The sequence below is a fragment of the Coregonus lavaretus genome, assembly GCF_964263955.1.
Source record: "Coregonus lavaretus genome assembly, contig: HAP1_SCAFFOLD_2750, whole genome shotgun sequence".
NCBI classification, from domain to species: domain Eukaryota; kingdom Metazoa; phylum Chordata; class Actinopteri; order Salmoniformes; family Salmonidae; genus Coregonus; species Coregonus lavaretus.
In genome coordinates, this window is record NW_028160666.1 from 7257 (window position 1) to 21756 (window position 14500).

At 43.7% G+C, this 14500-nt stretch overlaps 1 protein-coding gene across 1 annotated transcript in view; it reads left to right on the top strand.

Annotated features, from left to right (window-relative positions):
• The first annotated feature begins 2367 nt into the window (after positions 1-2367).
• LOC311121579 (nck-associated protein 5-like) overlaps positions 2368-14500 on the top strand; it is a 62687-nt gene continuing 50554 nt past the window's right edge. The window contains exon 1 of the mRNA XM_084196040.1: positions 2368-2496. Coding sequence (XP_084052166.1) covers positions 2468-2496 — 29 coding nt within the window. The 5' untranslated portion in view covers positions 2368-2467. The remainder of the gene's footprint in view (positions 2497-14500) is intronic.

Here is a 14500-nt window from a genome sequence, read left to right on the forward strand (position 1 = left end):
ATATGGTATAATAAAGGCAGTTTATTCAGAGGTAAAGATATCTGGAATCGCGTGCACGGACTCGTTCGTCAAACTCTTAGGGAGCTATCTGAAGAGAGCCCCGAAAACATTGTGTGCTGACATTTTATACAATAAATGATGTAGGTTGAATCTAGTAGTTCTGATCTTCTGATTGGTCCTGATGAGTTGGGCGAGGTCCCCTCCAATGTTGCATTGGCTCTGAGTCGGGTTCTCTGTCTTCAAATGTTCAGCCTAAAGAGAGGGGATTTTTGTGTGTGTGTGTGTGTGTGTGTGTTTAACAGTGATGATGTGTGTGTGTGTTATCAGTGATGATGTGTGTGTGTGTGTGTGTGTGTCCTCAGAGCAAGAACTCGTGAGTTGGAAGAACTGAGAGACCTATGGCGTGGGTGTTGTCCTTGGCCACCTGCTGACAAGGCTGACAAGATAGGACTCTTTTGTCCATTGTTATAGGATAGGAACAGCATTGATTGAAAACAAACGCCCAACACAAAATGGGTCATGCACAAGATTTTAGTCAGACCAAGCTATAACATTATATATTTACTACGACAGTACATTCAACCAAAAGCTAATATAACAAAGGCATCAGAGATTATTTATAATCTGTCACAGAAACTGGAATCCATCTCCCCAGATCAGTCAATAAATGCTTCTGGTATTGACTTATATGCTGCCCCTGTCTTCATGTTGTTGCTGGACATATCTTTTTTAAAATGTGTGTAGGTCACCTAAATCATCAGAAAAATTGCCCCTCCTGAGAATTTTTTCAGGAGCCGCCACTGTGCAGTGATCAATAGTTACATCCAGGGGTGCAACTTTCACTGGGGACGGTTGGGGACATGTCCCCCCCACATTCTGAAATTGCATTTTTGTCCCCCCCAGTTTTATCATTGGAATGTGATACAAAACGAGGCAACGTTGTGCTTTAGGACCATGCGGACGCCTCCGAGCGGTCGGTTAGGCTGTTTGGATTGTTTATCCGACTGAATAATCTTTAAAAATAATAATAATTATATCCCCCCCACTTCCAAAATCAAAGTTGCGCCTCTGGTTACATCTGTCGCTTACTGTAACTTGGTGGATTTCGCCATATGGAGACAGATTATAGGAGAGTTAGTGCACTAACTTTCTCCATAGCATGTCTTCAGTTTTACAGTATCTTCAAGTGAAATCCCAAACTCAACCAGCTTGTGGAAGTACAGATGTAAAGCATGCAGTGTTTGGCCCCTCGAAACTTTACCACAGAACCCCAACTTTATCTTTGACTTGAAACTTCTTCCTTGAGATGGTCAGACAGGAAGGCAGGCCGCATAGCCTTTGAAGTGTAGAATCTGAACCGAGGACATTTTTTTATTTGGAGTAACTTCTGAGGCTTCAGGACACAGTGCATGCTCCAATTAGGGTCATAGAAAAGAATTGGATGTTCAGAAGCTTTTCTGCTTTTAGAGTCTCTATAGCTAAAGTTCATCATCTTTCAGCAGTGAGCCTGCAGTGGAGTCTTTTAAAACCATGTTTAGTGAAGACAAATCCAGCATTAGTGCAGTTGTTTTCCACTGTGATTCTGGCAGCATGGTTTAAGCTTTAACTTACACTGAGTGTACAATACATTAAGAACACCTGCTCTTTCCATGACATAGACTGACCAGGAGAATCCAGGTGAAACTATGATCCCTTATTGATGTCACTTGTTAAATCCACTTCAATAGGTGTAGATGAAGGGAAGGAGACAGGTTAAAGAAGGATTTTTAGGCCTTGATACAATTGAGACAAGGATAGTGTATCAGGGTTAGGTCAGCAGGGTTCAATATGTAACTTATTACCACAGCTGCAATAGGATTGTGAGATTGCTCAACTTCATTTTATTTGAAAGCAAACTCACAATCCTATTGCAGCTGGTTGCCTTACAATTGTACATTTGAATCAACATCCTTTTTTTATTACAGTGCAGGGTGCTGCATTACACTGGGTATCAATGTTGTGCCATGGCAACTGGGATGGCTTTAGGAGCTCTAGTTAGAAACATGGTATGGTTCTCCTGAACTGTAAAATTACAAATGCACTGCTGAAATAGATGTTATGAAATAGATATTATGACATAGATATTATGAAATAGATATTATGACATAGATATTATGAAATAGATATTATGACATAGATATTATGAAATAGATATTATGAAATAGATATTTGTGACATGGAGATAGTCACAGACTGTGCTTTGGCCTATGTTGCTGGTGGCTTTTCTCTCTCTCTACCTGTGTTGGCTGGGAACAACACCTTTTACCTTTAGCTGTTTTGTTGACATTCAGCAGCTAACCTGACTCTGTCCTTTTTCCCACAGCGACAAAAGCTGATTCACGTGCTAGAGGAAGAGCGACGCTTGCGATTGGACAGCGAGAAGCGGCTTCGGGAGGTGACGGACGAGTCGGAGCTGGGCCGAGTGCAGATGGTTTCGCTACAGCAGCACTTCTCCAGGTAACACACACACACACACAGACACACACACATACACTGACACTGACACTGACATGCACACACATCGCAGTGCTAGCTGTGCCACTAAAGATCCTGGTTCGAGTCCAGGTTCTGTTGCAGCCGGCCGCGACCGGGAGACCCATGGGGCGGCGCGCAATTGGCCCAGCGTCGTCCAGGGTAGGGGAGGGTTTGGCTGGCAGGGATGTCCTTGTCCCATCGCGCACTAGCGACTCATGTGGCGGGCCGGGCGCAGTGCACGCTGACTCGGTCGCCAGGTGTACGGTGTTTCCTCCGACACATTGGTGCGGCTGGCTTCCTGGTTAAGCGGGCACTGTGTCAAGAAGCAGTGCGGTTCCTTTGGGTTGTGTTTCGTAGGACGCACGACTCTCGACCTTCGCCTCTCCAGTGTCCGTACGGGAGTTGCAGCAATGGGACGAGACTGTAACTATCAATTGGATATCACAAAATTGGGGAGAAAAAGGGGGGTTAAACACCCCCCCCAAAAAAGAATACAAAATAAAAAAGACATGCACACACACACCGCCTGTCCCACGCACCATGGTAACGTTTCCATGACAACAGACCAGTAGGCTCCACCAGCTTACTCCACCACTGTAACATGACACAGGTCAGACACAACCTATATAGGCCTAGATACATTCTGTGTATGCTACCATCAGAGTGCACTGCCGTACCCAATGAAGTAATGCCAAAGACTTTGATCCAACAGACTTTGCCACAGGTTTCAAGCTAGGGGCCAATTTTCATTTACACACCAAAAAATTACTCTGTTTTTGGTTCATTAGCCATCTCTGTTTTAAATCTTTTGTGTTGAGAAATCTTTATCGCATCTCTCTTACCTTTCTCCACTTAATTGGAGAATATAGACCCGTCTCTTGGTGTATCACTTCATCAGTCAACCTTGACTGTATTGAAAGACACATTTTTATCTCTCAAACATTTAAAATGAAGGAAGGATGAAGTCTTTGTCAGTTCTCTGACCGCGAAGAATGACTACCGCTTTGAGAGTCCATTTTCCCCTTACTATAAGGTCATTTTCCCCTTACTAAAAGGTAATTTTCATCTTACTACAGGCTCATTGAGGTGTGACAGTAAGTAAAATAATTCACCACTCAGCACCACTCAGCTCGGAACTTATGTCATAATTGGGAGATAGTCATTCAATGCACCGCCTTACGAGAATAACCCGTGGAGTTTTATAATGAGCGCTTATCTTCCCATTTTAAATTTGGTGAGAAAATCTGTCATATTAAAATAGTCTGACATTGTACTGCAGTTAGTTGTCTGGAGTTAGTTGGGCAGAATGACCTCTAAATGTGGTGGGTCATCATAGTCATTGTTGTCTTCTAGTGTTTAACTATGGGGTTAGTCCAACTATGGTATAAATCCAACTATGGTATTAGTCCAACAATGGTATTAGTGTTTCTTCTCTAAGTTTTGTATTAGTATTGTAAGAAATCTGACGTTCTTAAGACTGTAAACTGCTCTCCCAAGCGGGCTTGTTGGGCCAGTGGTTGCGGTCACTGCCCTTGGTCAAGGCGACCGGAGTTCAAGCACCCCCCCCCCGAATCGCAACAATGGTGTCAGAAGTGGGATTCGAACCCATGGCTCCAAGGAATGTCAGATTTGTTACAGTGTAGTGGCTATTATGGTAACTCACCAGCTTCACTCAACCGCATTCACAACAGCTTTGATGGCTAACACTGCACACTGCAATGCACATCAATGAAAAGTTCATTAACTTATAACCCAATGGTTACACGGCATGATTCTACAGTGAGGGAAAAAAGTATTTGATCCCCTGCTGATTTTGTACGTTTGCCCACTGACAAAGAAATGATCAGTCTATCATTTTAATGGTAGGTTTATTTGAACAGTGAGAGACAGAATAACAACAAAAAAATCCTGAAAAACGCATGTCAAAAATGTTATAAATTGATTTGCATTTTAATGAGGGAAATAAGTATTTGACCCCCTCTCAATCAGAAAGATTTCTGGCTCCCAGGTGTCTTTTATACAGATAACGAGCTGAGATTAGGAGCACACTCTTAAAGGGAGTGCTCCTAATCTCAGCTTGTTACCTGTATAAAAGACACCTGTCCACAGAAGCAATCAATCAGTCAACCTTAATGGACTAGTAACAATCTGTAGGACTGGTTAAACAATCAGCATGCCTCCATTGTCATTCCAGCCCACAAGTCAATATACCCATTTTCCCTTGCCCCACAACTCTAAATGTTCAGCCTTCGGCTGTGGCATCCTGTCACCGTATATCTATATGTGTATCCATCAACATATTCATTCTGTAGCAGAATTCATTTATCCATGTGGGCGTACAGTTTGGATTAGATTTTGCAGTCAGCACAGACAACACAGTCAGCTCAGACGTGCTATTGTGTATCTGTATTGTAGCTAGCTGTTCCCCCCATATGGAATAATGCCTCAGGAATCAGGGACAGATCATTCAACACAGAAATCTAATATAAGTCAGTGAGCGGGGGAGACATCGTATTATGTTTACATAAGTGCCTGTCTCCCGTCTCTGTCCCTATTCATATCACCCTTCCCTGACTGCCTCTGTGACTGCCTCTGTTATGTCTGCCATCAGTCTGATCCCCAATCAGAGTCTGACTCAACCAGCCATAGCCTTATTATGTCTTTTGTCACATCATCCAGACTCCAGACTGATCTCAGATCTGTTTATATTCTGGGCTATCACCGGCGTGGACCGATGAATCAGCTGATAGCGCTAGCATAACGACGCCCGATGTACCGTAGCCGAATAAGTGAGGCGGGCGAGATTGGGTGTGCATGTGTGTGTGTAGGGGAAAAATATATTAGGCTTATCTGTGATTGGGTCCTGCTCTAGTCCCTTTGTGACAGATGCTTCCGTCGCCGGGCGGTTGCCTGTCTCCAGACAGATTGTTCTTATTGGCTGTGACTCCTGTGGATGACTGCATGCCTACTCGGCCCCTAGATTGTGTAAGAACAATGTAGACGAAGATTCCATTATGTCCTTAAAGTGCTCAGCAATAAGAGACCTTCCCACCACACTGAATGCTATAGGAGATAAAGTGCTTGGAATTGCTCAACTGGTGTAATTCCCCCTGTATTGCTCATTGTCAGTGGTGGTGGATGGTCGTTATTTCAACAGGCATTGGTAGAAATGTGTTTCTCTATCATTGTATTGCTCTTGTTTCTGTACCTTTCAGAGCCTATTAAATGAAGGTTCCCTGCAGTGACATACATAGAGGAGCTAACCGGGTTTAGAGAGACTTAATTCATAATGTTTGTTTTTGTATGTTGGAGTGTCTGGCTGTGTGCATGGGTTTGGGTGTGTGTGTGTGTGCTTGTGTGTTTATTGAGTCCATGTGTGTGCATATATGCATGATTGCAAGTGTGTGCATGTGTCCCTGCGAGTGTATGTGTGTGATTTGCGTGTATCCCTGCATGTGTGTGTGTTTGTGTACCTGGCCTCTCATTGGATTATCATGTTTAGATGGGAGCCAGTAATGTGTGATGGTGGTCCCAGTGGCAGATGGGACATCTGTGTGGTCACTTTAATTAAGAGCTTACCAGCCAGAAAACCAGTCAGTCAGCAGGCTGCCCACACTGTCTTCAGCCTGAACCTTTGACCCACTTGATAATGCCAGCTCTGCACTCTTAAATCACTGATACACACACACACACACACACACACACACACACTGTGTGTAGTGCTTAGTTCAGGATGAGTGAGCATATTGTGCCATCCAAAAGTGGCATTATTTCATTATTATATTGTTACCTGCATTATTACTTGCAATCCCACTCAAATCTGATTCTCCAGTGAAATAACCATCCATTGTACCTGTTTCTTTGGTTGTCAAGGATATAACCTATGTGCCCTGCAGACATCTAGGCAACATATCATCTATGTCCCAAATGGCACCCTATTCCCTACATAGTGCATTACTTTTGACTAGAGCCCTATAGGCTCTGGTCAAAAGTAGTGCACTATATAGGGAATACGGTGCCATTTGGGACGCAGACATAGCCTACCATTCATTTCGCATCAGAAGAGAATAGCCTCATTCCAGAAAGTGTCCTCATAGATAATATCCAGGAATTATGGAGGTTGACATCCAATCTCTTAGGGTGTTTTCACACTTGGTCCCTTTGAGACAATTTTTATGAACTCAGTGCGGTTTGCAGAATTTTTATGTGCAGTGTGAACACTCCAAAGGAACTCAGACCCCTCAAAAGTGCCGCTGAAGCGAAGGAGGTGGTCTGAGTTCGGTTTGCTTGAATTCCGCTGGCCGGTTACCTTTTTTAGGGCAGTGTGAACACAAAGCTCCCCAGGTTCACTTCTCATTATTCTGGTACCACACACTAGACTACTGCAAAACCGTTTCCTCTGACATAGCCCCTCACATTGGTGCCACGAAAGAGAGATGATGATGACGTGCAGGTTCGCAGATAAAACGTGCTGTTTTTGGATATTGATTAGCGATGCTCAGACATAAGAAAATGTGTGTGGAGTTTCGTACTGACACGATGTCCAGATTATTTGTTTGCAATATGTAATCTATAGGCTAAGCACCTCGTAAACTGTTTATTCGATTGTGGGGCTTGAATAGTGTAGGAAGACAACAACATATCTGGTGAATCAATGCTAGCTCTTAAAGGGGCATTGGATGTACAATTTTCAATTACAGCATTATTTAATATGCAGTTATTCTTCTTCATCTGTAATATTATCTTCTGATCATTATTATTATGTCTCATCTTTTAAATAAATGCAGTCTATTAGCTTCCAAAATGTGAGTAGGTATATCTAGCTGTCTGATAACACGTTCGGATGGAATCGCTTGTCCTGCACTTCGTAAAAACCCAGAGAACCTTGAGTGAATGTTGGGAAAAAATATTAGTTCCTTTCTAAACATAGCAATGTGAATGCAAAGAGGACTCAGGCCACAAAATATGTGATGTGAATTGGCAAAAGAGTTGAGTCCTCATTCAAAGGCAAGGGCATTTTTTTGACCCCAGAGTTAACTTTAAAGTGGACCAAGATCGGTTATTTTAAAGAGGACTATACAGTATCTGAAAACAACCTTAAATAGACTGGAATCTACTTGACCCATGGCAACAATTACTTTGAGTATCGTTAATGAAGACAATGAATGATGATAGTGCATTGAAATAAGGTTAGAGTAGGACCTCTAACTTTCAGTCATGAAACATATTATTAATGACCACTCCAAATAGGATAAAGATAAAATACCACAAACACATATCAACATTTTGGTAACACTTTTATAGCCTGCAGGAATAATGAGCCTTTATGGGCCTGTCTTATAGGGCTTATAATTTTTTTTTTTTTGATTTATTTATTTCACCTTTATTTAACCAGGTAAACCAGTTGAGAACAAGTTCTCATTTACAACTGCGACCTGGCCAAGATAAAGCAAAGCAGTGCGATAAAAACAACAACACAGAGTTACATATGGGGTAAAACAAAACAAAGTCAAAAATACAACAGAAATACAATTAATATACAGTGTGCAAATTTAGCAAGTTATGGAGGTAAGGCAATAAAATAGGCTATAGTGCAAAATAATTACAATTTAGTATTAACACTGGAATGATGTGCAAGAGATGATGTGCAAATAGAGATACTGGGGTACAAATGAGCAAAATAAATAACAATATAGGGATGAGGTAGTTGGGCGGGCTAATTTCAGATGGGCTGTGTACAGGTGCAGTGATCGGTAAGGTGCTCTGACAACTGATGCTTAAAGTTAGTGAGGGAGATAAGTGTCTCCAGCTTCAGAGATTTTTGCAATTTCTTCCAGTCATTGGCAGCAGAGAACTGGAAGGAATTGCGTTAATATGTTATGTGTGGCTATATGTAACAAAACCATATTTTTTCAGTAGAACTTCCTTAACAGGACACCATATTTTGTGAAGTTATTAGAGTGTCTGTTTTAGTTTTGTCTTTCCACAGCCTGGTCTCATAGACTAGACGTAACATAGTAAATGTAAAACTGGTACACTCAAATTAGTATGAAATGTTACGTTTGGTATGGTCACTTAAGACAAAAATAAAAGTAGGGTGGTTGATCGGGGTGGATAGATAGACGTATAATGCGAACGTCTAGCAACCCAAAGGTTGCGAGTTTGAATATCCTCACGGACAACTAGCATTTTATCTAATTACCAACTTTTCAACTACTTACTACTTTTTAGCTACTTTGCAACTACTTAGCATGTTAGCTAACCCTTCCCCTAACCTTAACCCTAAACCTAACTCCTAAACTTAACCCTAACCTTAACCCTAACCCCTAACCCAAACCCCTAGCCTAGCTAACGTTAGCCACCTAGTTAGAATTCGTAACATATCATAGGTTTTGCAAATTCGTAACATATTGTACGTTTTGCAAATTCATAATATATAATATGAATTGTAATTCGTGACATATCATACGAAATGAGTGATGGACATCCACAAATTAATACATACCATACGAAACGTAACATATCATTCTAACTGGAGTGTCTCATATTTACGTACAGATTTATACGAAATGCTCTGAAACCAGGTTGCTTTCCAATCTCCAGTTTTGGAAGACCAAGGTGTTCTGTGATGATATGAGAGAGTTATGTTAATGAGCTCCTTGTTAGATCCATAGCACCTCGCTGTCTCCCTCCTTCCTTCTCTCTGATCAGGGAATAGAGAAAACACACACATCAGAGAATGCCTAAGAGTGGAGCCAGACGAACCCCAGGGAAGCACAGCTTCTTACTAGCCCCAGCGGGCATATGTGTGTGCTTCCTGATGTGCCTCGGTGCTTTCTTTTCTGGAGGTGAATGTAAGGGCAAGAACCTGATCGAAACAATCATTCAGTAGTGGGTCGTCTGGCTTTCTTCTCCATTTTGTACACAAAAAGACGTCATAGTCTCGGTTCCCAGTTTTGTGTTTTCCTTTGTATTCATGTCTGTCCTCAGATCAGCAGGTCTGCATTCCTTAAGGGACTGGTCACTCACACACTCGACCCCCCCCCCCCCCCCCCCCCCCAACACACACACACACACACACACACACCCTCCCCCATCCCTTATCCAGCTGAGCATTAAAGGGGAGGAAACTCCAGCAGGAAGGTCACATGGTCGGCCCCTGACTTGGGTCAGCCCTCAGGGAGCTAGCTCCAGCTTGCTCGTCATTAAAACCCAAGGATTAGTAGAAGCCCACACAGCCCACCCTGTAGGTTATTTACACACACAGGGGCCAGACACTGCAGAGAGAGGACAGAGGACAACGGGAAACCAACTAACAGGAGCCCTCTCAACTTCTCGAGGGCTGACGTTTGTCTAGTTAGGAGCAGAGTGACATAGACAAGTAGCGAGAAGATGGAGGTGGAAGAAGGTGGCGTGTGGACTTTAGTAGAAGTTGACCGGACTGGATTGTAAGGAGAGCCAAGCCTGAGCCACATCACCCCCAGCAGTCTAGCCCTCCTCCACCCCTCCCTCCTCCTTACAGTCGACAGCATGTCCTGTGGACAGGCAGGGACCATGGGGGACCCGGGGGCCACTGGGGCCCCCCATCAAAGGCTTCCACTTAGGGTTTAGCCTGAAGATGAGGGAAGCAGTTTTCAGGTAATGAAAGATCCAGGCTCTCTTTGCTTCTCACTGTCTCTATTTGTCTTCAACACTTGTCTGCCTTTATGGAGACAGAAGTTTGAAAACTCTGGAGAACTCGGTAGCATGCTGGAGAACTGTTAAACCTGCATACTAAAGCCTATATTTTGTGTATAAGGTCATGGCCACCTGCAATAATATGCTGGCTAATCAATGGGCTAACTCCAAGACACTTAACTACGCTCTCCTTCTTGACTTTGAATCAGCTTTGTCTCCACAAGTTTTTTTCCTTGTCAGGATATGGGAGATGTATGGACTGCAGGCTTGTGAGTATTAATAACAACAGCAGATGATGACTCTAGGTCTAGATTTACAACTCTGTGGAGTATTCTGTCTGCACGGGGGGGGGGGGGGGGGGGGGGTGATGTAAACAGGCAGGAATGAGTGGTTGGACGTTCAAGTCCAGACATGTTGTTTGGAGAGTCATGCTTGGTTTCATGCCTGGCCCCCACTATTACCACAGTCTGAGAGAGGGGAAGGGAGGAGAGGAGAGGAGAGAACATAGGGTCAGGCTATAAAAACACTACAGACCATGGTCATGTGCTTACCTCGTTAGCATGTTAGCGTGTTCCGGCCCACAGGTGTACCAGCGAGTTATCACCCGGCCCACCGCCACAGCTAGCTTGCTAAAACACACATTCCCCTGGTTCCCAATGAGCTCGGTGATTGCACTCATGTTCAGAGATCAATGCCCTTTTAGGCTAATCTAACACCCATACCAGCCCCAAAGTGTTTCATTTCAAACAGGGCCCCACGGTCAGAGCAGCTGCGGAGTTGATTTGGATGAATCGGGGCGCTGTTTCACATCCTGCACATCTGGTGGCATTTGCTATTCTTTGAAGCTACTTTGCTGTTCCACACACAGCCATCAGACTGCTGTTCCACTCACAGCATCAGACTGCTGTTCCACTCACAGCCATCAGACTCTGCTGTTCCAATCACAGCATCAGACTGCTGTTCCACTCACATTTTAGTCATTTAGCAGACGCTCTTATCCAGAGCGACTTACAGTTAGTGAGTGCATACATTTTCATACTGGCCCCCCGTGGGAAATGAACCCACAACCCTGGCGTTGCAAGCGCCATGCTCTACCAACTGAGCTACAGGGGACTACAGACTGCTGTTCCACTCACAGCCATCAGACTCTGCTGTTCCACTCACAGCCATCAGACTCTGCTGTTCCACTCACAGCCATCAGACTGCTGTTCCACTTACAGCCATCAGACTTTGCTGTTCCACTCGCAGCCATCAGACTGCTGTTCCACTCACAGCCATCAGACTGCTGTTCCACTCACAGCCATCAGACTGCTGTTCCACTTACAGCCCTCAGACTGCTGTTCCACTTACAGCCATCTGACTGCTGTTCCACTCACAGCCATCAGACTGCTGTTCCACTCACAGCCATCAGACTGCTGTTCCACTCACAGCCATCAGACTGCTGTTCCACTTACAGCCATCAGACTTTGCTGTTCCACTCGCAGCCATCAGACTGCTGTTCCACTCACAGCCATCAGACTGCTGTTCCACTCACAGCCATCAGACTGCTGTTCCACTTACAGCCCTCAGACTGCTGTTCCACTTACAGCCATCTGACTGCTGTTCCACTCACAGCCATCAGACTGCTGTTCCACTTACAGCCATCAGACTGCTGTTCCACTCACAGCCATCAGACTGCTGTTCCACTCACAGCCATCAGACTGCTGTTCCACTTACAGCCATCAGACTGCTGTTCCACTCACAGCCATCAGACTGCTGTTCCACTCACAGCCATCAGACTGCTGTTCCACTCACAGCATCAGACACATTAGCGAGGGATGGGAGACGGTTAGCCTGATAATAAGTGTCAGTTCTATATTTAAACAACCCACTTTACTAGAGGGTTTGTTTGTTGATGATTTTACATTTCTCCCCTCCCTCCCTTGTGCCGCAATTAACCGAGTTAGAGGAGTTCCAATGTAGTCAGGGAATTGGAATGATTGAGTTTATTTAGGGGGATTAGGGGAAGTTTTGAAATGTAATTTAATTTCAGAGGCTGATCAACTTGGAGAGGTTATTCAGATGTAACAGTCTGTCTGTCATTACTGTATAGTGGTGACAGTCTAGTTAGTTTGAGGGGAGATCACTCACACGCACTCACATTCTCACACACACACACACTAATTCACTTCCGCTATGGATTAAACATGCTGGTTATGATGATCTTTTACAGGCGTACTAAATGAGATCAGATTACAAGCCTGTGTGAAAGTAGGGCATCCGTTGGTTCACACATGATCAAGGCTTTCCTGTCTTGCCACTGGTAGGCTGCAGACCAGCAGACTGCCTGTGGCACAGTGACATGGAATATGCAGTGACCTTATGGAAGCTGTATGGATCTGGTGGCAGTGGCACCGTCTGAGGCAGTTACATACACAGGCAGGCAGGCAGCCAACACACAGCAACTGTCTATGGCGTAATATGAACACCTATCCACACATGATCAGGCACATAGACTGACATTTATGGTCAACGCATAGAGACACTTATGCCTGAATAGCCACTACCAAAGTCATTTATTTAAAGAGTTGGGCCAATGAGGTTTCTGTCTGAATGTTCCGAGGGCGCCACTTTGTCCTCTATAGCCGTCGCTAAAGTGATAATTGACGCTTCTGCTTCGTGCTGTTGATTTCGGATAGCTTTCAAAACCTATCAAGATGTCCACAGTACCGACTTGGATACACATTATCCCGAATGCTGATAAATAAAAACATCTGTTCAATTCGCTGATCTGTTCTGCTTGTTTACAGCGGGTCATTTCATAGGGAATTTTCAGAGGCGCTCTCCTATCGTTACCTCATCAAAATGTCGAGAATAAAGGCGCTAACATGGCGTCCGCTCTGAAACCTGTCCGACATCTCTTAATATATGTCTCTGGGTACCACTGTACACATGTATGAACATACAGTACCAGTCAAAAGTTTGGACACACCTACTCATTCAAGGGTTTCTCTTTATTTTTTTACTATTTTCTATATTGTAGAATAATAGTGAAGACCTCAAACTATGAAATAACACATATGGAATCATGTAGTAACCAAAAAAGTGTTAAACAAATCAAAATATATTTTATATTTGAGATTCTTCAAAGTAGCCACCCTTTGCCTTGATGACAGCTTTGCACGCTTTTGGCATTCTCTCAACCAGCTTCACCTGGAATGCTTTTCCAACAGTCTTGAAGGAGTTCCCACATATGCTGTGCACTTGTTGGCTGCTTTTCCTTCACTCTGCTGTCCAACTCATCCCAAACCATCTCAATTGGGTTGAGGTCGGGTGATTGTGGAGACCAGGTCATCTGATGCAGCACTCCATCACTCTTCTTCTTGGTAAAATAGCCCTTACACAGCCTGGAGGTGTGTTGGGTCAATGTCCTGTTGAAAAACAAATGATAGTCCCACTAAGTCCAAACCAGATGGGATGGCGTATCGCTGCAGAATGCTGTGGTAGCCATGCTGGTTAAATTCTAAATAAATCACAAACAGAGTCACCAGCAAAACACCCCCACACCATAACACCTCCTCCTCCATGCTTTACGGTGGGAAATACACATGCAGAGATAATCCGTTCACCCAACCCGCGTCTCACAAAGACACGGCGGTTGGAATCACAAATCTCCAATTTGGTCTCCACACCAAAGGATACGTTTCCACCAGTCTAATGTCCATTGCTTGTGTTTCTTGGCCCAAGCAAGTCTCTTCTTCTTATTGGTGTCCTTTAGTAGTGGTTTATTTGCAGCAATTCAACCACGAAGGCCTGATTCACACAGTCTCTTCTGAACAGTTGATGTTGAGATGTGTCTGTTAGTTGAACTCTGTGAAGCACTTATTTGGGCTGCAATTTCTGAGGCTGGTAACTAATGAACTTATCCTCTGCAACAGAGATGGACTGTCGTTTCTCTTTGTTTATTTAAACTGTTCTTGCAATAATATGGACTTGGTCTTTTACCAAATAGGGCTATCTTCTGTATACCACCCCTACCTTGTCACAACACAACTGATTGGCTCAAACGCATTAAGAAGGATATAAATTCCACAAATTCCACAAATTAACTTTTAACAATGCACACCTGTTAATTGAAATGCATTCCAGGTGACTACCTCATGAAGCTGGTTGAGAGAATGGCAAGAGTGTGCAAAGCTGTCATCAAGGCAAAGGGTGGCTTCTTTGAAGAATCTCAAATATAAAATATATTTTGTTTTGTTTAACACTTTTTTGGTTACTACGTGATTCCATATGTGTTATTTCATAGTTTTGATGTCTTCACTATTAT